The sequence below is a fragment of the Canis lupus genome, chromosome 9 (assembly GCF_011100685.1).
Source record: "Canis lupus familiaris isolate Mischka breed German Shepherd chromosome 9, alternate assembly UU_Cfam_GSD_1.0, whole genome shotgun sequence".
NCBI classification, from domain to species: Eukaryota; Metazoa; Chordata; class Mammalia; order Carnivora; family Canidae; genus Canis; species Canis lupus.
In genome coordinates, this window is record NC_049230.1 from 47,611,601 (window position 1) to 47,638,930 (window position 27,330).

At 53.2% G+C, this 27,330-nt stretch overlaps 1 protein-coding gene across 1 annotated transcript; it reads right to left on the bottom strand.

The window, feature by feature from the left end:
* On the bottom strand, positions 1–26,762 carry CAMKK1 (calcium/calmodulin dependent protein kinase kinase 1). Its single transcript, XM_038548572.1, has 16 exons — positions 26,646–26,762; positions 19,683–20,084; positions 18,694–18,741; positions 18,205–18,258; positions 17,673–17,724; positions 17,276–17,409; positions 16,785–16,821; positions 15,983–16,004; positions 14,711–14,799; positions 11,559–11,758; positions 9,694–9,747; positions 8,835–8,908; positions 7,021–7,108; positions 6,674–6,802; positions 4,293–4,396; positions 1–2,107 (listed from the first exon to the last, which is right to left on the bottom strand). The coding sequence occupies exons 2-16, from the start codon at positions 20,040–20,042 to the stop codon at positions 2,035–2,037; spliced, it is 1,518 nt and encodes a 505-aa protein (XP_038404500.1). The 5' UTR covers positions 20,043–20,084; positions 26,646–26,762; the 3' UTR covers positions 1–2,034.
* Positions 26,763–27,330: the final 568 nt, after the last annotated feature.

Here is a 27,330-nt window from a genome sequence, read left to right on the forward strand (position 1 = left end):
TTTTTGTTTTTAACTCAAGAAAGGGCTTTTATTGTTTTTTAAACTCACTTCCTGGGAAGTTAATTTTTAAAACACTCTTACGGAGTTTGTTCATCACTTGTGCTACATTCAAAAACAATAATGCCAAAAAAAATACAAAAACCAATAATGCCAACCAAGACCCTCAGTGATGGGGTGAGCACCCCATCCAGACTCTGACATGGGCAATGAAGCCAAGGCCCACCTTTGAAGTCTGGGAGGGCAGGCCCAATTGATGTAGCCCCTTGTAACTCCCACCCTCCAGGCCCCAGTGTAGAGATGCTCAAGGAAACTTGTGGATCTGTGATTAGCTTCCTGTGAACTCTAAAAAAGTGTTCTTAAAAACAGTACCGAGTTATTTTTTATTTACATAATTAATTATTTTTAATTATTATTTTTAATTAGGTTACAATGCCTCAGTGTAAAGGAGCCAGGGAGAAAGGTGGGCCCATTGATAATGGGCCACATTCTGTTCATAGACTTAAAGACACATAGAAACTATATTACAGATGCATGTGCCAGTGCAAGACATGCAGGTGTGCTGTGTGCAGCAGATGGACACGCATATGCATGTGCGTGGAGGTGCGACATATACCCACAGGCACAAGGATGAGCAGGACACAGATGCTCCTACAGCCCAGCCTCCCTTTCCTTTTCAGCACCAGCCTTCCTGCAGTAGGAACCCCACAAAGGCAACTGAAATCCCTTTTATGGCCCATGTTTTCAGGGGAGGTATCTGAGGCCTGCTTTATTTTCCTTTGGGATTCAATCTCTTGAGCATTTGGTCAGTAAATGCCAAGCCAGCCAGGCATGGATCCCAGGGAGAAGATGAAGTCTGCCCCAACATGGCCAGGTCCACACACATGCTCCAGCACACCAGCTCCGAGCAGGCCAAATATCAGCTGTCTTGGGGTGAGGCAGTGGCAGGAGGTGCACCTCTCTGTGGCCACTTGCCAGCATGCACACCCCACCAGGGTTCCGCTTCCAGTGCTGCCTCCAACCTGGGCAGTTTGTCCTTCATTGTAGGAATGTGAGGATGGCTCCTGGGGCCAGATGGGCAGGCCAGTGTAGGATCAGAGATTGGATTCCAGTTACTTCAGCATCTACTGGGCCACAGCCCTGTGAGTCTAGGGCCCTTGGTTGGCCAGCCCCTGGTGTCTCTTCTACAGGGGAGCCACGTGGGGAAGGAGTAAAGTGGGCAAAGAAGGTGGGTGTTCCCGGCTCAGGCCTCTGCCCAGAGCTTTCATTTAACCCATTCTCCAGATGGTGCTGAGTGTGAAACAATTAAGGAGACTTAGTCTACCTCATCTGGCTGCCAAATAATGATTAGTGTGCTGGGAACCACCTAAAGCTGTAGGAGGGCTTTTTAGACGTTCCCAAGCAGGCCTTTAATACCACCACCACCCTGCCCCTGCCACAATGTTAAAAGTAAACGACAACAAAAAAGGAATCTTGACTTCTCTAATGCTGGCCCCTGCCTCAGTGAGGCCCACAAATACCCCCTGAGGGCTCCGAGCCTCCATATCAGCATTCTTAGTAGACAAGAGCTCTGGCAGGACCCCCCGTGAGGTGGGCACGGTACAGCCCTCCATGTGCATGAGGCAACTGAACCAGGCCGGCCTGGCCCCCAGTGGGAGGTATCTGCCGTGGTGGTAAACCAGGCCTCCACCTGCGAGCTTGGTTTCCTACCTCCTGCCTTGCCAACCAGCCGGGTAGGGTTTCTAAGGTACAATGGGCACCTCCCTTTCCCACAGGATGGGTCCCACCAGGGGGAGCCAGGGTAAGGAGGAAGGCCTCACGGGAGCCCTGCCCCCCCAAACCCCAGATGATGAACATTCCAATCCTGTCTCTGGACTTGTGCGCTGAGGTCATGCAGCATGACAGAAGGAGGAGGGCCGGGAGAGGGGCCACAGTCCTCAGCCCCCTGCCGCAGGGGCGGCTGTCGGCATGAGGGCAGTGGGCCTTTGGAGGCGTGGGATGAGCGTGCTGTCGGCGGCCCTGGGCGCATGCAGGGGCTCAGGATGCAGCCTCATCTTCTTGGACGCCGGGGAGCTCCAGGCTCTTGCCCCCTTCACCACACCTGTCTTTCCTGTTCAGGGGACACCAGGGGCAGAGGGACCTCAGGGGTCAGAACGAGGACTCAGGAAGACACTCTTTCACACACATAGCCATTCCTTTCTGCAATTCCTCAACCACTGCCCTCTGCCCCTTATGCCCCTCCCCCCACCCCTCACCATGTCTCAAAGCTTCCCTCAGCCCTGCCCCCTGCAGTGTGCCCCTTGCTGGTCTCCCTATCCCTAGTCTTGGCCCACAACCCTCTGTGGTTCACTGTTGCCTAGAGATGAAGTCCAGCCTTCCCAGCCTGGCTTCCAGAGCTGCTCACCAGCTGACCCCACTGAGTCCCCTGCATCCTTGAGTAGCAGCCAGATCACAGGCCTTCCCTGTTGGTCTAGCTCAGCCCCCATCGTTCTGGATAGAGGGGCTTTGGTTTTGTATTTTCTTTGCCTTGTTCACAGGGCAGAGTCTACCTATCAGTCTTGGAATTCAGTCACATGTTTAATAGATTCTTGTATTCGATTATTCCCCTAAGATTTTTCTTTTTAAAATAGCCAGTGAATATATTTTGATGTAAAAAAAAAAAAAAATCAATCCCATTTAACTCTACTGTAGGGCTTCAGCAATTATCCCAAAGCATAAAAAACAATCTATCAAGGACAAATGTTAGGACTCTATGATGAGGTAAAACCTGCTTTTCAAAACTAAACTTAGGACACAGAATTATAGAATTTTATACCTGAAAAGGATTAAGCCCAATCCTCTCACAGTCCAGATGAGCAGACTAGCCTTTCTCCCCATTAACATGTCCATAAAAGGACAATGATTAATGATTGCCTTGTTCAGCCATATTCTTAGGACCCAGTTCTGTGCCAGACATAGACTAGGTGTCTTCAGCCTGCAAGTGCCCTGTCCCAGCACTAGGGAGCGCTGACTCACAGGCACTGAGAGAGTAACCCTCCATCCAGGTTTGTCCATCATCACCGTCCTGCGTAATGCCTATTGTCCTGCCATAGTAACAGCTTCCTCTTTCACTCTCGGAAGTGGCTCTGTTTGGATGCTAAGGATGTGGTCGCCTACACTAAACCCAATTCCAGCATCAAGGCCTGCAGACTGAGAGAAGCTCAGGGAACTCCTTCTCGTCACCCTGGCCACCTCACTGAACATAAGTTCAGTACTGTCAAGACCTCTCCAAAGACCCACCCCTCAACCTCCAGGGGCCAGGAGGTTTGTCAAGTGGAGGGCAAGCAGTTGGTATATGAACCTCCTGAGTGCAAACAACCTCTGGCTGGAGCAGACACCAGCCTGTCCATGATGATGGGACCTGACACTTCTGAAGAGCCCACTTACAAAAGGGTGGCCTCTCACGAAACCAAGGTCTGCCCCCCACCACACAGCACATGTCATGTTACTCCTTCCCCAGAAGGAGAGGCTCAGGTACCTGAAAAACTGGCACTCACCTCTCTAGGGAGCAAGCCTTCTCCACACAGCAGGTGGAGGGGCAGAGGATGGGGGCAGGGTGCGGGGTGCACAGTGTCTCCCCTCTGTAGAACCCTTCACCGGCCAGAGGAAGGCAACCACTGTCCAAGGACTACCTTCTGGTCCAGGACTCCCTCACAATTTTCCCTTTGCAGGTCTGTGCACAAACTCCAACAGGCCTTGTTGGCAACCCAAACTGACTTTTATTTTAAAGGGAGCAGGTGGAAAAGCTGAGGACGAGGCTGACAGAGGTTTGGGGAGCTGCTCTTCTGGCCTCTCCTAGGGGGTGGTGAATGCACATGCGTGGTTCGCAGTAGGGAGCTTTTGGCCAATGGGAGTTCCTTTTCCCTGGCCCTATCAGCCAGCCTGTCCATACTTACTCACTGGACAAGCATGTACAAAGTGATAACTGAGCATATGCCTCAGCCACAGCTGAAGGTAGCATGGATTACTCAGGAAAGCTAACACTCCCCCAGGCCAGGAAGAGTCAGCAGAAGCGCCCCTCCTTCCACAGACAGGCAACTTTCTACAAGAAGCAGACATGATGCCTACACACCTCGACCTAGCTGTGGTGCCCTGAGAACAGAGGTACAAACGGGGCCCTCCCCTGAGATCTGGCTGTGTCCCTGGGCCCCAGGCTCAGCCTGTACAGCCCAGTGACAGTGAGAGTCACAGGGATACACACAGCCCTCACCCCACCCCAGGGAGCACCCTGCAGGCCTCAGCCCATCGGTACTTACGACAGTAAGTTTCCTGGAGCAGACATAGATCGCTCTTCCTTCCGAGCTTGAGGTTCAAATGGATTCCCAAAGGAACGCTTTCTCAGCATGGACTTAACCAGGATCTGGAGAGGACAGATCAGAGTGAGGAACACAAGACCTCAGGCTCCCAGACACACTGGCAGCCTCCACACTGACTCCATAAGGGTACATCTCCTGGGTGGGCTCTGCTGAGGTTCCCTTCCAGCCAACAGAGAAAGGAAGAGTATACTGGGTGGAGGAAATGGCAAGAGCACAAGGGGTGAAGGTTAAGGGTGAATTCTAGGAATGGTGAGGTGCTTCGCACAATTGTGCCTGGGGGCGCCCCAAGGCCAGGAGCAGACTATAAAGGGCCTGGAATGACAGACTAAGAGCAGGGACTTTTCCCTGAGGATATGGGGAGTGTAATCAGGGAATGCCTTAGAGCTAAGGTGGGAAGGATGGAGCAGAACAGAGGCTGTGGCAGGAGGAGCAGAGAGGAAGCAGCATGTGGCCCAGGGGAGATGCCTGGACAGAGAGAGGCTGCTGCACCCTGGTTCTCTAACTATCTCCCTTCTTCTGCAGCAAGAACACTTCTAGGTCCCTGCCTACACACACATGCCTACTATGGGGGTGCATTCAGTTGTCCATTGATTGATTGATTGATTGATTTATAAAATATTTATTCATGAGACACACACACAGACACACACACACACACACACACACACACACACAGAGGCAGAGACATAGGCAAAGGGAGAAGCAGGCTCCATGCAGGGAGCCCAGTGTGGGACTTGATCCCGGGTCTCCAGGATTGGGCCCTGAGCTGAAGGCGGCGCCAAACCGCTGAGCCACCCGGGCTGCCCTAGTTGTCCTTTTAGTCATTTGTTTGTTCATTCATTCAACCAATAACTATTTATGGAGCTCCTACCCTTTGCCAGACACTATCATTCAAGGCACAGGTGCCAGCCACGCTGAGGCAAAAATTCTTGCCTTCATGGAGCTTAGGTTCTAGTTGGGGGGACATGCAGTAAAGAAGACAAATCGGTAAAACATATGCTAGTTAGTGGTGAGGGCTAAAGAGAAAAAAATAAAACAGGGCAGAAGGATACGGTATGACAAAGTGGAGGTGGGAATTTTAGATAAGGGGCCAGGGAAGGCTCACTTCTCACTCAAGTGACCTTGGAGAAAGGGCCCAAAGGGAGTGAAGAAGTGGGCCCTGCAGGTATCTGGGCAGGGGCACCCCCCAGAAAAGAAGGTTCTGGAGTGGCAGCTCATGTGGCATATGGTTAGAGCTGAGCAAATAGAGGGAGGGGAGGAGAGAGGTAAGGTCAGTGGGGAGATGGAGGTGGGAGGTAGGCAGTCTGTGCTAGGTCCTCCCGGGTAGTCAAGGCTGTAGCTCTTACTCTGAGTGACAAGGAGGCCTAAGTGAGTAGGGTCTCAGCTGGCAAGTGACCTGATGAGTCACCAGGACCCCTTGCCCACTGAACTGAGCAGCAGTGGGGGTCAGGGTGGAAGCAGGGGACAACTTGGGAGGCTATCTCAGTGGTGAAGGAGAGAGACAAGGGTGGCCAAGACCAAGGAAGTAGTAGTAGAGACCCTACAGAAGCTGCCTGGCTCCAGGGGCCTTCTAGAGCCCCGGAGCTCCACAGATCATAGGAATGAGCAGGACTTTGGCCACCTGGCTCTAGCTGGGCCTGGACCCGGTAGGGAGGGCTGACATGCACAGAGCTCATGTCATGCAGGGCACAGGTACCAGCTCTCTCTTTGCCCTGTGATGACCCCAACTTGCTGTGATAGACCTCAGTGCAGGGCAGGCCATGGTTCTCAGTGTTCCCCCCAAGCGCCAAGTGGCCATTAGGTGCTACATGAGTAACTTCCAACAGTTAACATGGCAGATGAGAAAGACTAAACTGTGAGAGTGGAGGAAGCACATGAATGAGATCCAGGGGCTCAGGCGACCTCTCTAATTCAGAAGCCCCCAGGCTTTATAGGCTTTCTCACTGTCATGTCCTCGGCACTTTGTGCTGTGCCTAGAAACAGGGAGGGAAGGAAGGAGGGAGGAGGGCAGAGAGGAGGAGGGATGGAAGGAAGGAGGGAGGGAAGAAAATGCTTTTTGCAGTGTGGTGAATGCTGACACTTGGTGAGGGCAGTATATTGCTTTAAATCATTCACTCTCCTCACCAAGCCTCCAGGTCTCCCTAGCACGAGGCTGAATAACCGGATCTCTTTCAAACCCCACTGCCCTCCAGTAGGACTTTGGCAGATCAGCATCAGGGCCAGCCAACCATCAGGGCCCAGTAGAGCATGTCTCGGGCAGGAGCAATGCCCTCCTCAGGCCCTCCTAGGACAAGGGAGCCTTCTCCCCCTCACCCCCTTACCACTGTAGTCCAGCTGGGGATGAGCTTGATTGAATTCTTCACCTCCTCTTCCGTCACCTCCACCACACTGCAGTGCTCCTCCTCCGAGGGAAGGGGCTCCTCCCCACCTTTGGTCACCCAGGGGTGCACCTGTGGAGTTGGGAGGGCAGGGAGAGGTCAGACAGACAGACACCCCGTCAGCAAAGGACCATGGGCATTCTACCAGCAATCACCTGGAGGGGATCCACAGCCCACAAACCCCAAATCTAAACCCAATATATTTTGGTGTAGAGCTCTCTAGGAGGAGAAACTGAGGCCTCTTTGCTGTGTCCAAGACCAGCCCAGCCCAAGACCTCTGGTTCCCCAACCTTGATGTCTGGCACCCCAATTCTTGTTTCAGGATTTTTGTCTAGCATCTTCAGGATTAGGTCCTTGAGCTCCTCACTGACCTCTGGCCTACAAGGGGGGAAAGATGAGATAGTTAGTGAAGATTCTTTTCTGCCCACCTCCATCCCACCTGCTCTAGGATTCCCTGAATAGTACAGGTCAGGGCAGAGACACATCCAACCCTCATTTCTTCAGGAGCAAGAGGGATACCCCAAGGTACCAAGGCAGAAGGGTAGAGTTTCAGAACAAGTAGATGGATTATCCTTTTTTCCCGAATAGGAAGTAAAGCCATCTCCCTCAGGAGGCAGTCACCACAAACACAAATGCAGTTCTAGGGGGTACTAGACACCCCCTGGGGGGCAGAGATGGTGAGGACACTGTGAGAAGAGTCATTTTATGGGACACTAGGAGCCTTTACCATACTCGCCATCTTATCCTCTCCTCTGCCTGGGAGAGAAAGATTCTCATTTGACAGAGGAGGAAACTGAGGCCCAGAGAGGTTAGTGGGTTGACACATTGCTATTCAGAAGAGTGAGGGCAGGGATGAGACCAGGGGAAGGAGGAGCAGGACTCTCAACCCCACATTACCCTGACTGTTTCTGCCCAAACTCCAGGCTTCTCTGCTACCAACATTTTTGGGAAGCCCATTGTCTAAGCCTGCAGAGAAGGAACTCACTCTTGGGACTGTTGACCTTGGATCCCTCTGCTGTTGTACTTAATCCCTTTTACAACTCCTGGGCTGGGAGGAAGAGACCTCTGGCATGGGGTACAGCAGGAGGAAAGGTACAGAGAGAGGCAATTATAGGAAAGGGATGGAATCTAGTTAGCTAGTGCTGTGTGGGATGAGGTGGCAAATTCCAGAGGTCCTCGAATGGCAGAGCCAGGAAAGGGCTTCTTCATGGGGGCTTTGGGAAGCCATGGAAAAACTTTCAGCAAGAGATATGGTGAGGTATGTTCTGCTTTATCAGGGTCACCCTGGCCTGATTGTGGTGGCCACACTGGAAGGAGGGTGGCAGCAGGGAGACCAAAGACAAGGCTGAGGACAGAACCACTTAGGGGCACAGGTGGCAATGGAGTCAAGAGATCTATACGAGGTAGAGTCAACAGGGCTTGGGGACCAGATGGGGAGTGGGCACAAGGCAGTAAGAGCCATCGAGGACAACACCCAGGATGGTTTTTGACTTGCCCAGGCACTTTGATCAGATGGCAGAAGGACCCTGAAAAGTAAGGAGCCATGATCGCCAATATCATAATCAGAAGAACCACAGATGAGCAGGGACACCTCTCCAAATAGTCCTCTGAGCTCAGAGATCTCAGTCACAAGTGAAGGGACAGGGAGGATGGAGTGGCTTCAAATCCCAGATCCTCTGATAACTCTCCTCTGGAGCCTCCACTTTTCCATCTATGATATGGGGAAGCACACTGGTATCCTGAAGTCCTCCTACCCCATGTGGGTGTAGGGTACCCTACATGGTTCCCTAGTCCGTGTAAAGTTGATGCCATTAACCCCACAGAAGCCTTTAGAGAAGGAGCAGTGTGAATGTGTGACCTGGGGTCATTCCTGCCCAACTCCTGGCCTCAGAGTTCCATTTGTACAATGGAATCCAATCAGGTATCTCTGAGACCTTGCTCTACAGTCCCACCCCTTCATCTGCTCAGGTGCCTCTCCCAGGAAACAGCACCCCCACCTCCAGATCTGCAGGCTGGGGTGGGGCCTTCAAAGGGCAAATGCTCTGCTACAAGTCAGACACGCCTCCCTGGGGGTGGGCAGGAGCCCCCTCGATGGGCAACTCACTCCTCAGGAAACACCACGGCCTCATTCTTGATCTTCCTATGCAGGGCCAGGATGTAATCATCGATGAATGGGCACTGTTGGGTGGAGAAGCAGACAAAGGATGCAGGCCCAGAGCCTCAACTTGCCCTGGGGGACTGATCCCATTTCTTAGTGCAGTCAGAAGTAGGGGCAGCTCTGGGCTCCTTGATAGATGGGAGATACCTTGTCAAACTTGTTTAGGGCCTGGCACATAGTAGGTGCTCAACAAACACTGAGGGAACAAATGAATCATTGAGGGAACAAATGAGGCTCAGTATACCCACTGGCCTTCCAGCCACCTGCAGAAAGGCCTCCGTTCCCAGGACTTAGAGTCTACAAACCATGTTCACTGAGATTCCCTCCTGCCTCTCAGTGCCATCACTAGAGTGGTTCCTCCTGGGGACATGGATTTCGGCCAAGTGTTGAGTGTTCTCAAGGCCCAGGCTTACCCAGAGCAAAACTCAAGGACAATTTGTAGAATGAATGAATGAATGAGTCACTCAATGTGTGAAGGAATGAAAGAATGGATGGCATCAAGGGCCAGAAGGACAGGGCGTGCTCTGGTGAAGAGAGGGCAACACCACCGTCTACACCTCCCACTGGGATGTCTGCTGTCCTGGAACTTCTTCACATGAATCTCCTCCCAAGGCTCAGGAGAAACAGAAAAAAGCCTCTTTTTCCCTCAGTCTTCTCTGAGCCAGGTGGGCCCTTTCAAAAGTCACTTTACTTTAGGACATGAAGGCAGGGCCTGCAGCTGTCATTCATCTTGGTACAGTGAGGCCCTGACTGTGGTGCCAAGGGTGTAGGCCTGCCCAGCTTTGCCAGCCCACCCAACACTCACCTTTCCATAGACAAAGCAGTATAACGTGACCCCGGTGGCCCATACATCCAAGGCCTAGGAAAAGACAGGTAATATCAGTCCCCTGAAAAGAACCAACACCCTTTGCTCACGTGGGCTATGGGAGAGGGTACACTGGGAAACTCCTTCCTCAGTCATGTATTTACTCAACAAATACTCCCAGGTACTTGTTCTATACCTGACCCTGTGCTGAGCACTAGAGACAGGGTCAACCAGAACAGGACCCCTACCTCTCAGGGATTCTAAGTCCCCTCGGAACAGACCCAAACCAGATTTAACTCAACAGGTGCAAAACTACCTTCCCCTACAGGGTCACATTTGCCGTACCCACGGTGCCGAAAACATGGTGTGTATTAAACTTAGACTCACTAAACCAGTTTGTCATCCCTTTTCCTGATAATCCACTGGAGTAGCCACCATCCACCTGCTTTCTGACACTAGAAATAGCTCCTGCCCATACCAAGGCCCTGGCCCTCAGTCAGCTCCACGGCTCCTCACAGCTCCCCCATGTCCTGGGTTCTAACATGTGCCCTCTCTACATTTTCTCCTTCTGCAACCCCTCTCTTCTCCTGGTTTCCACTTCCTCTCATATGTGAATGATTCTCAAATGTCTACCTAACATATTCCTGCCACAGACACCTCATCTGAATCCAACCAGGGAACACCAGACAAATGTAAAATGACATCATTCTACAAAGTAACCAAACTGTTCTCTTCAAAAATGTCAAGGTCAGAATAGACAAAGAAAGACTGAGGAAATCTTCCAGATTAAAGGACCCCAGAGAGATGTGACCATTGAATACTCTAACCCCTGGATCAGGTCTTGGGCCAAAAATAAAAGGGGGGGGGGCATTAAAGAACAACAGTATCCACACAACTGATAAAATGTGAATAAGGTCGATGAGATAATAGTCTTGTATCAATGATAGATTTTCTAACTTTGATAATCATACTGAGGTTATGTAAGAGAATGTCCTCATTCTTAGAAAATATCTGCTAAAATATTTAGTGATAAGGGTAAACAGGACAAAATGTCAACAATTGGTGAATCTGCGTAAAAAGATACAAGGGAGTTTTTTTTTGTATTATCCTTGCAATTCTGGGCAAATTTGGAATTATACCAAAATTAGAAGTTCTTAACCAAAATCTCTACGTCCCTGACCCCTCTCTTGAGCTCCACATCCACACACATGTCCGAATGCCTCTTGACCATTGGTTCCTTGGCAGGGGCACAGTGGGGTAGCCAGGACTCCCCAGGTGAGAGAAGGCATGTGTGCTCAGGGGAACACACTGCCTTGCAGCCGTCTGCTCAGAAAGCTTTGCTCACCACGTCTGTCAGTTAGGAGGAGCCACAAACCCTCAGGCCTTCTAAACTCTGCCCAAGACCCATCGTGCCCCCTTCCCTGTGCCCCTCAGTGCTCTTGCACCTTTCCTGGACTCCACCTCATACTCAAATCTTCCCATTCTTCAAGGCCTAATTCGAACCCTGCCATCTCCAAAAGTCTCAGGGGAACCTCCAACTTCTTCCTAAACATGAGTTCTCCTGCTCTTTTCACCATCTCCAGAAGGACAGGGAGTGGGGCTAGCTCAGGACTCAGCACAGAGCAGCTGGCAGAAGATATTTGCAGGGGAGGCCAGGGGCCATTCTGCTGGAAAATGAGAGGAGGTCAAAGTTGGGGAGTTTTTCAGGACTCCAGGAAGAGGCAAACAGGAAGGAGAGGACTGTGTTCAGTGTTCACTCCTGAGACCCAAGGACCCTGACACCCTCAGGTTGGAAAGGAGTCCCCACTGCAAGCTATCCCTCCCCTCGACCCAAGCCCCAACTCAGCCTAGGTCCTAGAAGCCACCTTCCCACTGAAGCTCTGGCCGGAATCAGAAATGGCTTCAGGTGCCATGAATGCTGGAGTCCCGGCTGTACTGGACAGCTGAGCATCGTTCCCCTCAAACTGGTTGCTAACGCCAAAGTCGGCAATCTTCACGTGCCCATCATCTCCCAGGAGCAGGTTAGACGGCTTGATATCTCGGTGGATGATCTTCTGGCAATGCACTACAGAGAGAGGCAGCATGAGTGCTGGTCTGGGGGACAACTGCTGGGAGCACACCCCCCCCATCCCACCCTCACCTGGCCAGCTCAAACTCTAGGTAAGAAGGAATGGGCCATCCCAGCCCACGTACACACTCATCTCAGGAGGACCTTGAAAGAGGACTTTAGGGCCCTCTGCTCCACTATGCAGCAGACACCAAGGCCAGCCCAGGCTGTTAGAAGCAAAGCCAGGACTAGACTCTTAGGAGTCTTTGGACTCCAAATGCAGTGCTCTCTGTTGCTGAAGGGGGCCATCAGAGGAAATCGGGAAGGGAGGCTCTCCATAGACCATCTCTGGCCCTCTCTCATGTTATCTGCAGTCTCAAAGCCTGTCAAAAGGTTTCCCCAGTCTCTTCTCCCACCCAGCCTGGTCAGAGATGTTCTTCTACTTGGACTCAGGGTGGAACAGTGAGGTATCCTGCAGAAATACTGCCTTAGGCTTAGGGACTCTGAGCTAAAGAAGTTTCAGCAAGAAAGGGCATTCCAGGCCTTGGGACTGCTGGGATGACATGGCTGTGGTAAGGATCAGCCTTCTCCAGTAGGCTGAGGGCTTACCTTACTTCCCGAGTCTAGGACTGTCAGGAAAAGATGGGCATCTCAGGCTGAGATGGCCAGAGATGTCCCAGCTAAGAGAAGGCACTGACTCTACCCCACAGCTACCCACTTAGGGGTTCCCCACTCAGCATATACTTTCCCCTGGACCAGCAGATCCCACGAAGCTGGAGAGGAGGGAAGATGGAAAGGGTAGGAGAGGAGAGGCAGAGGACAGGAAGGCTAAGGGCAGAGGGAATGAATAGCGAGTGTCACACAATAACAACCAAACCAGTGGTCCTATAGTGACTGCCTCCTATGTGCCTGGGGTACACAAGAGATTTGACACATACCCATTAGAGTGCAGAGGCTCAAGGCACTGTGTATTTGACCATGGAAAGCGGTCCCAAATTCTTATCTCAAGCCCTTGCCTCTCCCCTGAACTTGGGTTCTTTATCCATGTGGCTATCCAGTAGACATCTCAATATTTCTTAGTAACACGTCTAATTCAGAACTTGATTTCTGAATATAACCCACCACCAACATAACCCACCACCACCACCACCAAACAGAACAGAAGACCCCTGCTCCTCCTCTGGTCTTTCCTTATTTGGTTAATGGCACATTATCAGGCCAAAAACCTCAGGATCATCCTCAACTCCTCTCTCTTTCAGAACCCACATTCTGTTCATCAGCAAGTCCTATGGGCTCAACTTCTGAGACACATTTCAGATCTGACTGCTTCTCATACCTGCATTGCTGTGCTTGCCCCACCTATAAGAATCAGGCCTGGGCTCTCTGACCACAGAGCCTTCCCCAAGCAGCCTTGGCCCTCCTCCCTTTTGACAACCAGAATCACAAGGAAGCTCTTCAGTGCCTGGTACTTCCATTCATCTGCCTGTCCAGCCCCTGGTTCTGACTAATGGGCTCTGGGAAGCCCTTCACCATGATTAGCTGGGTCTTGATAAGGCTTTACCCAAAAGCAAGATGGGGTTAGCTTACTTTGGCGTGAGTAGAGAACAGAGGATAGTAGACAACAGACCCTTAGCTGAAGAGGAGGGCCCAGGACAGGAAGGGGTGGAAGCCAACCTGGTACAGGATTGTGGGTGCCACTTGTCACACCCAGGGTAAATGCCCCTTTCCCATAAGTCTAGACCCTTGATAGGGACTTTCTGCAAAGCCCTCTTCTCTGTGTGCCTCAGTTTCCCCATAATATGCAAAGAGAGTATTATTTGGAGGGCCCTGAAGTGGCTCAAATGAGATAAAGACAATCCTGGTTCCTGTCAACTCAGCTAGGTCCTCACTCTGTTCACCCAGGGAGAGAATATGTTCTTGATAAACCAAGCTAGAGAGATGGGCATCATTCCTGTTCCCCAAATCAGGCCAGAAACCCAGGTGCCTGAGGGCCATCCCCTCCCCATGACAAGTCAGTCATCCAGTGCTGCCCCCACTCACCTCCTTCATATCTCTTCCCCACTGCCACTATCCTAATCCAGACCTTACCATCTGTCACTTGGGTTGTAGAAAAAAAAAAAAAAAGCCTCCATCCTAACCGGCTGGCCACCTCTTGCCCTTTATTCAGCCACCACACAGCTGTCAGAAAGAGCTAAGATGTAAATCCTATCATGCCCTCCCTTCTCAAATCCCTCAGTGGTTTACAATGCTGATGGGATAAAATCAGGAAAGTCCTCGTGTAGGTACCACCAGCCCTCATGGTGTACCTTGAATAGAGCTTTCCAGAATGGTGTTTCACTACCCTCTGCCTCATGCTTCAACTGGATTTTACTTCTCCCCATTCTCAAATGGGACATGCCCAGTTTCCTCTATGCCGCTGCTATGCAGTTCTCTCTGCTTGGCATACTTTCTCCCATCCATCCATCAAGCCTGGCCAGTGAACTCCTACTTATCCTTTAGGACCCTGGTCACAAGTAGCCTCCTCCAGGAGGCCTCCCCTCAGTGCTCTGACAGCCCTGTGCCTCCCCAACCTTAGTAGGCACTGCTCTATTTCTGCCTGCTTGGGTTCCTATTCCTCCTACTAGGCTGTGAGATCCCTGAATTCACATCTGGGTCTTTGTCACCTCCTTGCCTGCAGCTGTCACTTAGTAGGTACTTATATATGAATGAAGTGAGTGAAGTAAATGAATGAGTGATAGAGGTTAACCTAACATTCTTCTTCCTGAGCTTTTATCACCTTAGGGCTCTCACAGTAAACACACCCTCCCTCACCCACAGTACCCATGACAGAACAAAAATGATTGGTAGATGGTGCTAACAGACAGGAACTGCTAAGAGCGAGCTCAGCCTGGGCTCCACCCCTTCTGGTGTGCCCCCACCCCCCCCACTCCCCCGTCCCCTGGACCAGGGGGCAAGCAGCCCCTCACTCACAGTACTCAAGGCCCAGGATGATGTCCCGCAGGTAGAGACGAGCTTGCTCCTCCGGGAAGGGTTTGTCACTGGGAACCTCCATGACCGGCCTACAGGAAGGTGGGGAGGAGCAGTGTTCAGCTCAATCAGAAGGAATAAAGCAGACTGGTGAAGGGGATAGGGGCTGGGCCATTTAGGTCCCTCAGGACTTCCCAGGAGCCCTCCAACTGCTCCCCAGAACCCGTCATTAGCTCATATAATGAAACACTCATATAATGAGTGTTTATATAATGAAACAAAACACACACAGACTCAAATATCTCTTTACAATCATTATAATTTCAAATTAGCTTGATCTTAATTTCTGATTGGCCTGGTATTCCTTCTAAGTACTTAATTGCAAAGGTGGCATTTAGAGCAGTGTTTTTCAAACTGTAGGTTTAGACCTAATAGAGAGTCATGAAATCAATTTACTGGTTGGCTAATGCTTTTTTTTAAAAATGAACTAGAATTTATCAGAGTATATCATATTTAATGAAGCTATGTACTGTTTTGTACAACTTTGGTTTCAGTTACAGGTATGGATGGTAACGTAAAACTGGTATTTCTTAAGTTAAATGAAGGTCAAAAACATTTGAAAGCCTCTGAATCTTAAAGGGATGCTACTCTTAGCACCCCCACTCCCTGCAGAGAGACAAATTACCGGCTACAGCCTGTATTCAAGGTCTCAACAGTTAGGGTCTCTGGTCCACCCAGGCCTGTGCCCATTACCCCATGTCTGTGTTTTGCAATAATCCTGGGAGGGCCAAATAGGGCAGACATGAATTAGAACCTAATTAGACATTAGATAAACCACTTACCCACTCTGAACCTCAGCTTCCCCTCTTGTAAATGGCAGCGAATAGAGTCCCACCCACCCAACACACAAACTTATAAAGCTGCGAGAACTCTGTGATTTGAACCCACATAAGAGTTAGCTCCATCTCTACAAATTTGCTTGAGAAACCCTCCTTTCTTCTACCTCTCCTCCCTCATAATCTTTCCAGTTCTTCAAAGCCTGGCTCAAAACCCACCCCCTTTCAAAGGACTTCCTGAATGTCCCAGCCTTACTGACCCCCACCAGACTTCAAAGAATTTTCCTCTTGGTCTCTCGTTTTCCCCCAGACCAGAGCTCCCCACAGGGCTTTGGCCTCTGCTTTCTCCTAGAGCAACTAACCCTGGGACTAGGGACACAGCGAGGGAAAAGAAGGCCTGGATTAGACTTGGCCTGCCTGATTGGGAAGGGGAACTCACCCCTTTCTCAGGAGGTCAAACACTGAAAGAAAAGAAAAGAAAAAGTAAGTAAGGTACAGCCAGGCTGGCAAAGCAAGTGATGCCAAGGTCCCTCCCTGTTCTGGAAGGCAGGAGAGGGTCAGGCATCCAAGCATACCTGAGGGAGGGATGGGACAAGGGTCCCAAGGTCTCAGAGGAAGTGAATGGGTAAGAGTGGTTGGTTCTACCTATGGATCTGCCTCATCTGATTCAGCATGGGTTCCTTTGCTGGGAAGGAGGTGGGAGCCTTGGAGATGAGGCAGGAATTTTCCTAAAGGTCATAGCAGACAGGCAGGTAGGACAGGGAGTGAAGACTAAAGCCTTGGCCTTAATTTCTAAGCCAGTGGTTTTTCTGCCCCATTTCAGGGCCTCTAAACCCAGCCATGAATTAGGCACCATGAACTAAAACAATAACTACATTAACAACAATCTTGTATACAATGACTCATTTATCATATCAGCCCTATGAGGTACATATATAATCCCCGTTTTACAGGTGAGGAAACTGAGGCACAGAACTATCAGACAGGGTCTGGGAACCCACATCACATAGCCTGCTTCCTACATGTACCTGATCCACTGTCTCTCTGATTAATGGAGTGGGGGCTTGGGAATATTTATTGAATCTAACTGGATATTCTAAGCCGGAATTGGCAGGAATGGGCAGGGGCATCCAGGGCTTGAGAACATGTTCACACAGCCCATCTGAAGGTCATGTGTATCCCTGGGGAGCCCTTAGATTGACCTTAGGTAAGCTGCTTTGGGAATGAGCTAGGTTACTTACCCAAATAGAGATTGTCCTCAGCTGGGTCATCCAAAACCTAGTCAAAGGGAACAGATATGGGAGTAGGGGTTGGGGAGGCATGGGTTGGGGGTCCCAGACTTCCTTGTATCCACTAGCCCCAGGACTCCCAATATGCAGTGACCCCAGACAATGGAGCAGGAACTGTGCAGGCACTGGACAGATGAGGCCTCAACAACCACTGACCCTCAACCCTGGCCCACCAAGTGACATCCAGCTCTTTTCCCCTCCTGCCATGATGAGAGGCTCATTTCTTGATTCTAGGCAGCCCCTAACCCTCACTGAGACCTTGAGAACATCCCAGACCAGCGTAAACTGACCCCTGAAGCCTCCTTATGGCCCCTACCCTAGGTCTAGCGCTATCTTTGGAGACCCTAGCTTCATGCACTCCTCCAGTGGGAACCGTAGTTCTGTACCAAGTGTCTCCGAGCACAGGACTTGGGCCAAGTTCCCACCCATTCATTGTTTCCTACCTCAATCAACTTGACCACATTCACATGGTCCAGCTTCTTCAGTATGGCAATCTCCTGGTACACGCGCTCAAGAGGCAGTAGCTGCTTGGCTGATCCTCCTGAGGTGGCTTGGGACCCTCTGGGGGGAGGGCGACCTGTGACCACGAAGGTGAGTTAGGCCCCTGCTGCAGGAGGCCTAGCCTCACCATGGCCCCACAGCCAGCCTCAAGCAAGAATCCTGTAGTAAGACCATGGTCTTGGCCCCAACCCACCAAGCACATTCCCACCACCAGGTCTCTGCTCATGGTGTCCCCACCTCTACCCCCAGTCCTAACAAAAACTAGCTAGGGGCCAAGGTCCCCTCTTCCTCTGCCCCCAGGCAAGGAGCTCCCAAGCACAGGACCCAACATATACATACGTGGAAAGCCATACTGCTTCAGTAACTTCTTTTTGGAAAGAACTTTCATTGCCTGAGGAGGGAGGGGCAGAAATGTCACTTGTGTGCAGGCACCAGGAGCTAGAAAAGGCTGGTTACATATGGATGAAGGTCCAGAAAGGAACACTGGGTGACTGCCACCAGAACTGAAGGTATGGCTCAGGTGCGTGGTTAAGCTGGTTTAGGAAGGCCATGTCTAAGTTAAGCTGGTTTAGGAAAGCTGGTTAAGCTGGTTTAGGAAAGCTGGTTAAGCTGGTTTAGGAAGGACATGTCTAAGGCCTTACCCCTATTACCCCAACAAGCCTTTCTGGAGCTCTTCCCTCAGAGGGGTCTGGCCTCTGCTTGCATATTTTCAGGGTCAAGAAGCTTACTCCTTTAACTAAGCATACCCTTAGGGACAGGAGCACACTCCCTCTAGAGGTAGCCTTGTCCTATCTTCCCAGCACAGCCACTGCCTACCTCCAGGCTTTTGGGCCTGGCTGGGGCAACACCTCCCTCCCATCCCCAGACTCACATAGTGCCTGTCTTCACTTTCGTTGTAGGCCAGCCTCACCACACCGTAGGCACCCTGGAAATAGGCACTGGTCAGCCCCACCTGGACAGGGCAGCCTCCCCCAGTACTGGCTCAGGGGATGGGGAGCCCCTTCCCCCCAGAGCCCATCCCCCACCCCCCCAGCTGGCCACTAGCAGGCATACATTTCTGGCAGACAGGGAGAGAACTCCTGTGCCCTGGTACCTTCCTCTGCCTGCCTCAACACAGCTGTATGCTCCCTCAGTCCCTCTTTGCTTTCCATCAGAAACTAAGGAAGCAGGAATGGGGAATCATTTCCCACCCCTCCCTGGGTATTTCCTAGAGGACAAAACTTTCTTCACTTCTAGGCTGGGGCCTTTCTGGCTCTGCCTCACATTCCCAGTGGAGAAGGAACAGCCAAGCAGAGGGTCCTGACAGGCCGCCTCCACGAGTCCTCATGAGAAAAGCCTGCACTGCCCGTCCTGGTCCTACCTTGCCAATCTCACTCTGTAGCTTGTACTGGTTCAGCTGCACACAGTCCTGGGGGCAGGGGGAGGGGAGAAAGGGAGGAGCATCAGGTAAAGCTTGATCCAGAGGCAATATTGATCCCACCTCAGGAGCCTGTGCAGGGTCCAATCTCGGCTCTGGGCCCCTGACTCTCAGACCCCACATCTCATCAACCTTTTAAGTCTGGATGGGGAAACCTGGTGATGTCCATGCCACCAAAAGTGACTAAAGGCCTTTGATACTGGTTTTGCAAATATGAATGGTGAGCCATGGCTGTTAAGAACCCCAGGAAGTGGTGAAGGAAAAATGCAGATTCTTGCCTGAATCCTGGCGTCTGGGAGACCTAAATCTGTGAGAAACATGTGAGCAAGTAGTTCTAGAAGCAGCTAAATGCAAGGTCTTGGCTGTATGGACAAGAAAGATGAGGAGAGCTTTAGGGACAGGAGACCAGAGCCCTGGCTCAGGCATAAAAAGCCCTTAGCCTCTGCAATTGGGAGATTGCTTGCTTGGTACTAGGATTCACTTTCAGATCTAAGTGGCAAGGACAGAGACAGTGAGCCAGAGGAACAGAAGCAAGAACAGAAGCTGGAAGCATACTGGCAGCTTCTGAGTCAGAGGAGACTCTAAGAAGCAGGATTAGAAGTGGGGGCTAAAGCTAGGTTAGACTGATGGGGAGGGTAGGCACACTATCTATCCTCAAATCTCTAAGAGGACTTCTTAGGGGACAAGAGAGGGGCCTCTTTCTGAGGTCTGGCCTAAGGGTAGGAATGGTGGGACTCACAGGAGGCAGTGCTGGGCTCAGATGGAGTACCCCTGGTGGGAAGAGCCTTGTTGTGAGGGAGCAAGTTCCTTAGTTCTGGGGGGTATGCCAAGCAAAGGCTAGGCAGCTGTGTGGCAAGGGCCAGAACAGAAAAGCATCTCCACTGAGGACTACTGACGAGCTCATGAGGACCCCCTCGCTCTGCCCCACCAACCTCTGCATCTGAGATGGCCACATGGTGAGACTCAATGGTGGGCCTCCGCCAGGCCCGTGGGGAGATGTGGCTGGCAGGCCCAGTGGCGTAAGGCCCACCCTGGGCCTCCAGGCAGCTTCCTGCTGGCCGCTCTTGCAGGGAGAACTTCCTAGCTGAGAGGCTGGGCCGGACTAGGGGAGTTCTTGAAGCACCACCAGGGATCACGGAGGCAGCTCTGGTCCTTGGCAGAGGGTCCACACCATTTCTGGCAGGCTCTGGGCCACCACCTGCCTCCTCTAGGTGGGCCACATCAATGGCTGCCACTCGCTCCACCAAGTCTGCCCGGGGGTCCTGGCAGCAGACTGCTGGGCCCCCCTCCATTGCCACAGTTAGGGGGCTCCTCTGTGCAGCCTTATTGAGAACCTGAGAAGAGAGGAAAGAGAAGGCTTCAATCCTGGCCCTGGAGTATGGAGGTCAGATTTCTAGGCCCTTCTCTCACTGCAGCCATAACCTAAAGGTTTTGCCCTACCTTCATGGCTTTGCCCTACCTGTTCCTTCTGCCTGAGTTGCCAGCATCCCTACTAACTAAAGGAATTCCAAAAACTCATCTGGCTTTGCTGCAGAGCAGCCCTCCAGACCTCAGTATCCCCATCTGTAAAATAGGTATAGTCACGTCTGCCTTCCTGGCTTCACAGGGAAGCAGGGAGAAGCTGATGTTCTAGAGTCAGGACAGACATGTGCAGAATCCCGGAGGCCCAGCAGCACTGGGAGAAACAAAGTCCAGGGTCAGCTCAGGCCCCATCCAGCAGACAGCCCAGTGACTCACCAGCCCCACCCTTGACTGCAGAGCATTCCAATGCTGCTGCCTGGAAGCTGAGCTGACAGGTCATGCAAAGACCTCCCTGATACACCAACCAGTCACTCACCTCCTCCACAAAGGCCTCTCCAAGACCACAGAGCAAGTTTGCCATCTCCCATTACTCCCTTTCCTGCCTCAGCAAAGCCTGCAGCCTAGGACAGGGTCCATTAGCAGAGGGGCTGCTGCTTTGGTGGCTGTCAAGAGAAACTCCACTAAACTAAAAGGTCACTCCTTATTTTTCCTGTTTTTTCCTTCCAGTTTATTTGTGTGTCCAAAATATTTGTCATAGCTGCTTAGGCTGAGATGTTCTCCATGGCCTGGCCTTACACCCATCCTGACCCTGTTACATTCTGAGTCCCAAACCAGGCCCCAGGCTAAGGACTGAGACTAGCTTGAACCCCACACCAATCTCCAACCCCAGCCCCAGCCCTCACCTTCAACCACAACCCTGGGCTGAACCCCTGACACTCAGGCTGAGCACTGGCTCCAACCCAGCCTGATGCCATTCCTTCTTCCCGGCTCAGATTTAGTGTCATTTCAGGAAAAGGAAGTGAGTGGACTCCTGACCCTCTGCCCTTCCTGGCTGGTGCTCACTTCCTCTGTACCCACACAATGACTTTAAGAACATAGCCCTTGTTCCCCTATCACCTTGCTTTGACACATATCCAGGAGGTAGGGCTCACTGGAGCCCACTGGCCACAGAGGATCCTGGGCTGGGCTCCAATCCTACCTGTCATCCTACTGTGGGGCCCAAGGCAGGCTCCTTTCCTGACTCTGAGCCTCAGTCTCTCCGTCTATACCACAGATACAGGACCTTCTCAGATTCCCTAGGGCCACCACAAGGCTTGGAGATAGATAGTGGGCAAGGTTGTCATCCAGAACCCCTGTGCTTGGCACACAGTGTGTTGAATGAGTGGAAACCTAGAGGTAGTAGAGCTGATGTTGACATGCAGAAAGGAAGGGGGAAGGAAATCCAGACTGGCAACAGGAAAGAAGGCTGGACCTAGAGGAATACGGCAGTGGAGGGGGGGGATGGGAGAGCACTTGGTGAGCCTAGAGCCTCAAGGAGGTCTCCCTGGAGGAAGTGAAAGAATGAGTAGGCCTGGAACATCAGGGAGACCTCCCTGGAGGAGGTAAGGGAGGCAAGTAGGGCTAGAGCATCAAGAAGGCCTCTCTAAAGGAGATGAGGAAGGTGAATAGAGCTGAAGCATCAAGGAGTCCTCCCTAGAAGAGATGAGGGAGGGACAGTGAATGCATTTGAAATATCAGGGAGGCTTTAGGAACCAGACCATTTGCAGGAAGGATGACGCTAAGGCTGAAGGGAGCCTTCCAAGCCTGCCAGCCCATCCCACTGCTCCCTGTAGATGGGCCACACTGCCACCCTTCACCCTCACCCATAGCCCCCTTTCCTTCTCCTAGAATATAAAATCCATAGATTAGGGCTCTTGTCTGCCTTGCCTCCACAAGATCATTGGTGTTTGCAGCAGTACCTCATACATGGTAGGAGCTCAATACATGTTGTGTGAATGAGTCGTTGCCATAGTGATCATTATAGTGCTGTCCCCAATTGGCATGGGAAAGCAGCCTCACAAGGCGACCCCAACAAGCCTGGGGCCCCAGTCCATGGTAGGGTACGAATCAGTGTCAGGAGCTCCAGCTCTCTGGGCTGCAGTCTCCAGACAGGCAGAGGCCACTGGTGGCCCCGCCCATACAATTTGCATATGATTTCCCTGAGGTAGTTATCCCATAAAGTCACCATCCTTGGCTTCCCTTCCTTCTCTTTTCTCAGATGGGAAAGTCAGGCTCAGCCAGGGCCAGGGATGGGTCAGGCTCACACAGTAAGTCGAGGCAGAAGTCTTTCTGTTCCAGCCAGAGGCCCTGTTCCCTGGTTAAGGGCCCAGGCTTCATCTCTTCCTGGTGTGGGCCCTCTGCGCCCCAGTTTGCCTCATTTATGGAATGGGGCTAATAGCAGTTGCATCTCACTGGGTAGTCATGAGGCATAAAGGTGTGAATGCTGCCCACACTGGCTCAGGGCTAAGCCTGCCACTGGGGAAGCCCCATGAAAGAGAGTTGTGCTGCTGTTGTTGCAATTGCCTAGGACACACTGTGGCCCAGATGGACGTGCGGGCGGCATAAGGCATAAGGCGGCTATGATGGCTGACGTCAGGCCCTCCACCCTCCCTCCTGCCTGGATCAAATTCAGGTGACTAAGCATGTCTGCGCAGGAGGCAGTGGGGAGGCCCCAAGTTCCATCCTCACGTCCAGGCGGCAGGGCCTAGCACCGGAGGCTACCCATCTGAGGGCATGTGTCCACACATGAGAGAATGTGTGCAAGCAGGGATGTGGGTTGGGGTCACGGTGTGTGTCTGTGCATGTGGGGCAGAGGAGTCCACACACAGCAGCACATCTGCATAGAGGCAGGACTCTCTCAGTGTGGTCTACAGGTGTAGAAATGCGCTCATGTGTACTGGGTGCCTTTAGGTCTTCGTGTATGTGTGCTCCAGAATGGGGGGTGGGGTCTGCGTGGGGACCATGGAAACCTGGTCTCAGAAGGTCAAGTCTGAACTTCCCACATGGTCACCTATCCACCCGGCTGGGCTCTGTGTCCTGGGCAGGGCCACCCAGAGGGTCTCTTAAGGCCCTCCACAAGCTGAGGCCTCAGTTGAGACTTTGTTGAAGCTGACTAGGTAGGAAACTAGGCTACATGGGCAAATGAAAGGGCCAAGGGACAGACTAGGACTCAGGCCCATGGCCTGGCACGGACTCTATGGGTAAGGAGAGCCTTCCACCAACCTAGCTAGCCCTGCAGCTAAGAAGGACCAGACCCAGGCCCTCTCTCACTGTGAAAAGCTACCCTCATCCCGTCCTCCCAGACGTGGGCCATGTTGCCTTGGAAAAGTCATTGCAACTACTGGAGCCTCAGTTTCCCCATATGTGAATCAAACAGGAGGAGGCTGCCATCCTGCCAACTCCCAGGACTATAGAAGGAAGTAGATGAGATTGTGGATAGAGAAGTGGTTTGTGCCTGAGTGATAAGGGGCTAGGATGTATCTATATCTAGAAGCCACCAAGAAAGAGAGCTGTGACCCTGGCCCCAGGGGCCTCAGGCTCTGCCCCTGACCCGCAGGTGTCTGGGGGCCCTGGCCTCCTCAGGATGTACCCTATTCACCTGGGCCGCTCAGAGGAGGCCCAGAGTAGGAGAAAGCAGGCAGACCCTGCTCTTGTCCAAGTGTTCAAGCGTCCCCTAGTGGGACTTCAGGCACCACTCAGACCTCACTCTGGGTTCTGGAAGGTTGCTGTGACTCTCAGGGCCAGGTTGAGCAGCTACCACCCAGGCAGAGAGGACATGGCCCGGCCACCCAAAACTGGCCAGAAGGGAAGGCTGCAAGGAGGCAGTCTAACCACCCAGGCCAGACATGGCAGTTGGCCCTGACATCGCCAGGCTGCCTCATAGGAGCTGTGTTTATGCTCCTGACAAGCGTCTGGACAGCCCTGGCAACAGGTACCCTCTGCAGCTCCTGCCTCCGCCCGGGATGACTCAGTTCTCCTTGAGGGAGGCCCAGGCATCTAGTGCCAAGTCATGCTCGAGGATGCCTACTGTGAGGACGCCCCCTCCCATCGTCCCCAGAGAGGCCCCAAACACTGAGGTGGGCTCTGTGCCCAATTTGACATGGCAACCCTCAGCACATCTTGGCTGATGATCTCTGGGCATCACCTTCTAGCTCGGCCCCTCCTCACCTCCCACACCAGGACTGCACTTCCAGCTCAATTCTTTCCAGCCAGCTGCATCCTCCCCACCATGTTCTGGGGCCACTCACACTCACAAGGTTCCCATTCAACTTAGCATTTCCCCCAAGCCTGCTCTTCCTCCTCTGCCTGTCACAGAGGTGGGTACTGTCATCCTTCCAATTCTCCAGAAACCCAGGAGAAACCCAGGAGCCCACATTCTCCCTTTTGCCCATCCTTGCTTCCCTAGCCCCACTCTCTGCTCTGGCTGCCCCACACCACTCACAGCCTCCCAAACTGCAGACTCGGTTCTGCTGCCAGGCCTTTGCACAAGCTGTGCTTTCTGCCAGGGACACACCTCCCTCTCTTTTGCTGCTGGAGGATAGCTCAGATATCTCCTCCTCTGGGAGCCCTCCTGGATCTCCCCACTGCTGAGTGAGGTCACTAAGTTGAACCCCTTGCAAAGTCAGGATTTGGGCCTCGGCTTTTCTTTCCCCCTGCTTCTGCTGCAGTCTCCCCACCTCCAGGCTCATACCCTGACCCCACCCCACACCCTCCTCCACACCAGTTGCTAGAGGGAATATTTCTAACATGCAAATATGGTCACAATTCTCTAATACTCGGCCTTCCAGGAACTTGGAATCTGGAGGGCGGAAGAAGAGGAGACCTAGCCTCGCACTGGGCCTTACAGGGTAAGGAGCAACCAGAGAGAGACAAATCTAGAGTCACTCATTTATGGAACAAATATTCAATAAGCACCTGCCATATATGCCCAGGCACTGTGCTAGGTAGGTGCTGAGGAGATAGAGCAGTGAACCACAAAGACAAAGTCCTTGCTTTCACGCAGTTTTATTTCTAGTAAGGGCAAGAAGCAACAAACAAGAAAGGCTGTAACAAACAGCTGATATATGTCAAGTGGTCTGTGCTATGGAGAAAAACACAACCGTGTAAAGGGAATCAAGAGTGAGGGGTTGGGGGGGGTACTATTTATAGTGTGGTCAGAAAGGCCTTCCTGTAGGATTTGAGTAGAATCTGAAAGAAGTGAGGAGGCAAGTAGTGTGCCCACCTGGGAAGGGCATTTCAGGCAGAGGAACCAGCAACTGCAAAGGCTGAGGTGGGATAGTGCTCACACTGTCTGGGGAACAAGAGGCGAATGTTCCTGGAGTGGGGTTCTGCATGTGAGAGGTACCCAGGCGAGCAGAGTTTACCTGGATGAGAAGGCCCAGCCATTCAATGTGCCTGGCCCAAGGGACAGCTTTCTGCAGGAGGTGGCATGTAAGCTCTTTCATGCCCACTGAGTAAGGATTTCAGAGGGGAAGAGGATGGAAGTTCTCACTGTGCATGACAGAGAGCCATTTTCAGGCTGGGACTCGGGGCTTGGCTTTGGAGGGGTTTGTGGACCGAGTCCAGGAGGTCTCAAAAGCCAGAGGATGGCTTTGAGCAGGGCAATGACTCAGAGGAGGTTTAAAATGATCCCCCTGCCTTATGTGGGGACTGAGGGGGAGAGGCCAAGGAGGATACAAGGGTCCCCAGAGTCTGTGGGCCTAGGACACAGTCTGACACACGGTAGGTGCTCAATCTGTACTTGCTGAACGAAGAAGCGAGGGCTGTGTGGGGTCCATGCATCCTCAAGGACACAAAGTGTGTGATCCTCCGACTCCCTGGCCCATGAGGCAGATGTACGCAGGCAGGCACGATCCTGAGGCCCGGGACGCACTCCAGCGGCGTCCGTGTGCTCGGCCCTCACACACCATTGCATCCAGTCATGCCCTCCCCTCACACCCGGGCACACTCCCGTGTCCACGTGACGCGCACACCCACCTCCAACACCACCACACACAGGTCCTGCGCATATGTGCACCCTCGGAGCCGCCAATTCTGTGCCTATCAGGCCCTGAAGCCAATACCTCTCCCCTGCATCCCAGCCCCGTCCAGGGGAGGGCTGCGTAGCTAAAGCCACCGCCACATCTGTCCCATTCACACACCCCGCCCCCCGCCGCCTCTCCCAGGTTTTTCAGGAAGCCTCGGCGGACGGCCGTGTAGGAGGAGCGCTGCGCGTCGATGCACATGTGGGTGCACAGGTCCGGGCCCACTCTGCAGAGACACGGCCTCCCACCCACGGCCGGGGCGGGGGTGGGTGGTGGGCAGGGCACCAACGCGGTCCCGCAGACCCGAGCCGTGGAGGGACGCAGATGGCGGAGCGCCCGCGTAGAAGCGGTCCCGGCTGCCGGCGCAGACAGAAGCAGGCTCCGGGAGGCTCCTATAGATGCGGCCCCCCGAGCACCGACGCGGCCCCGGTGGCCCTGGTTAGACGCGGCCTCGTCGACCATCCCTCTTCCCTACGTCCCCTCCGGCTCCCGCCCCGGCCCCGGCCCCGCCCCGGCCCCGCCGCCCCCTACCTCGGCGCCAGGCCACAGTCTCCGCGGCTCCCGCGGTCCGCGCCCCGCCCCAGCAGCCTCGCCCGGGTCGCGATCGCAGCGCTCAGACCGCCGGCGCCGCGGCCGCAGACAAGCCCCGCCCCCGCCGCGGCCCCGCCCGCCGGCCTCGTCGTGCGCCGCCGCCCAATCAGCGCCGGGGGCTTCCGCCCGCCTCCCGGGGGGCGGGGCGGGGCGGGGCGCGGCGGGGGAGGGGCTGGGGCCTCCCCCGTGGCCGGGCTGGGCCTAGCCACGCCCCCTACGCCCCAGTTGCGGCTGCCTGGGCCCCCCCAAGTCCCTCCAAGCCGCGGCTGGGCTTTTCAGCGAGCCTGGGGGGTCCAAGTGCTTGCCCTCTAAAGCCCTTGGTCTCCCCCCACCTCGGCCTGGCTCGGGGGGGGCGCCCCGGGGGCGAGGGTTTGTGGGGCCGAGATGCCCCCTGCCTACTAGGAGCCCGGAGAGGTGAGATCCGTGACTGGGGTGGGACAGAAGCTTCTGCTGTGGGCGGCGGGGGTGGGGGTGGGGGTGATGGAGGGTGGCTGCGGACAGCGGGTAGGGGAAGCGCGAATGGGTTTATGGTCATAGTCGGATTGAGGTTTGGGGAAGAGTTCTATGAGCAGCGCAGGAATGGCCTAGCTGGGGCAGAGGTCAGGATGTCCTGGCCTTCACGGTG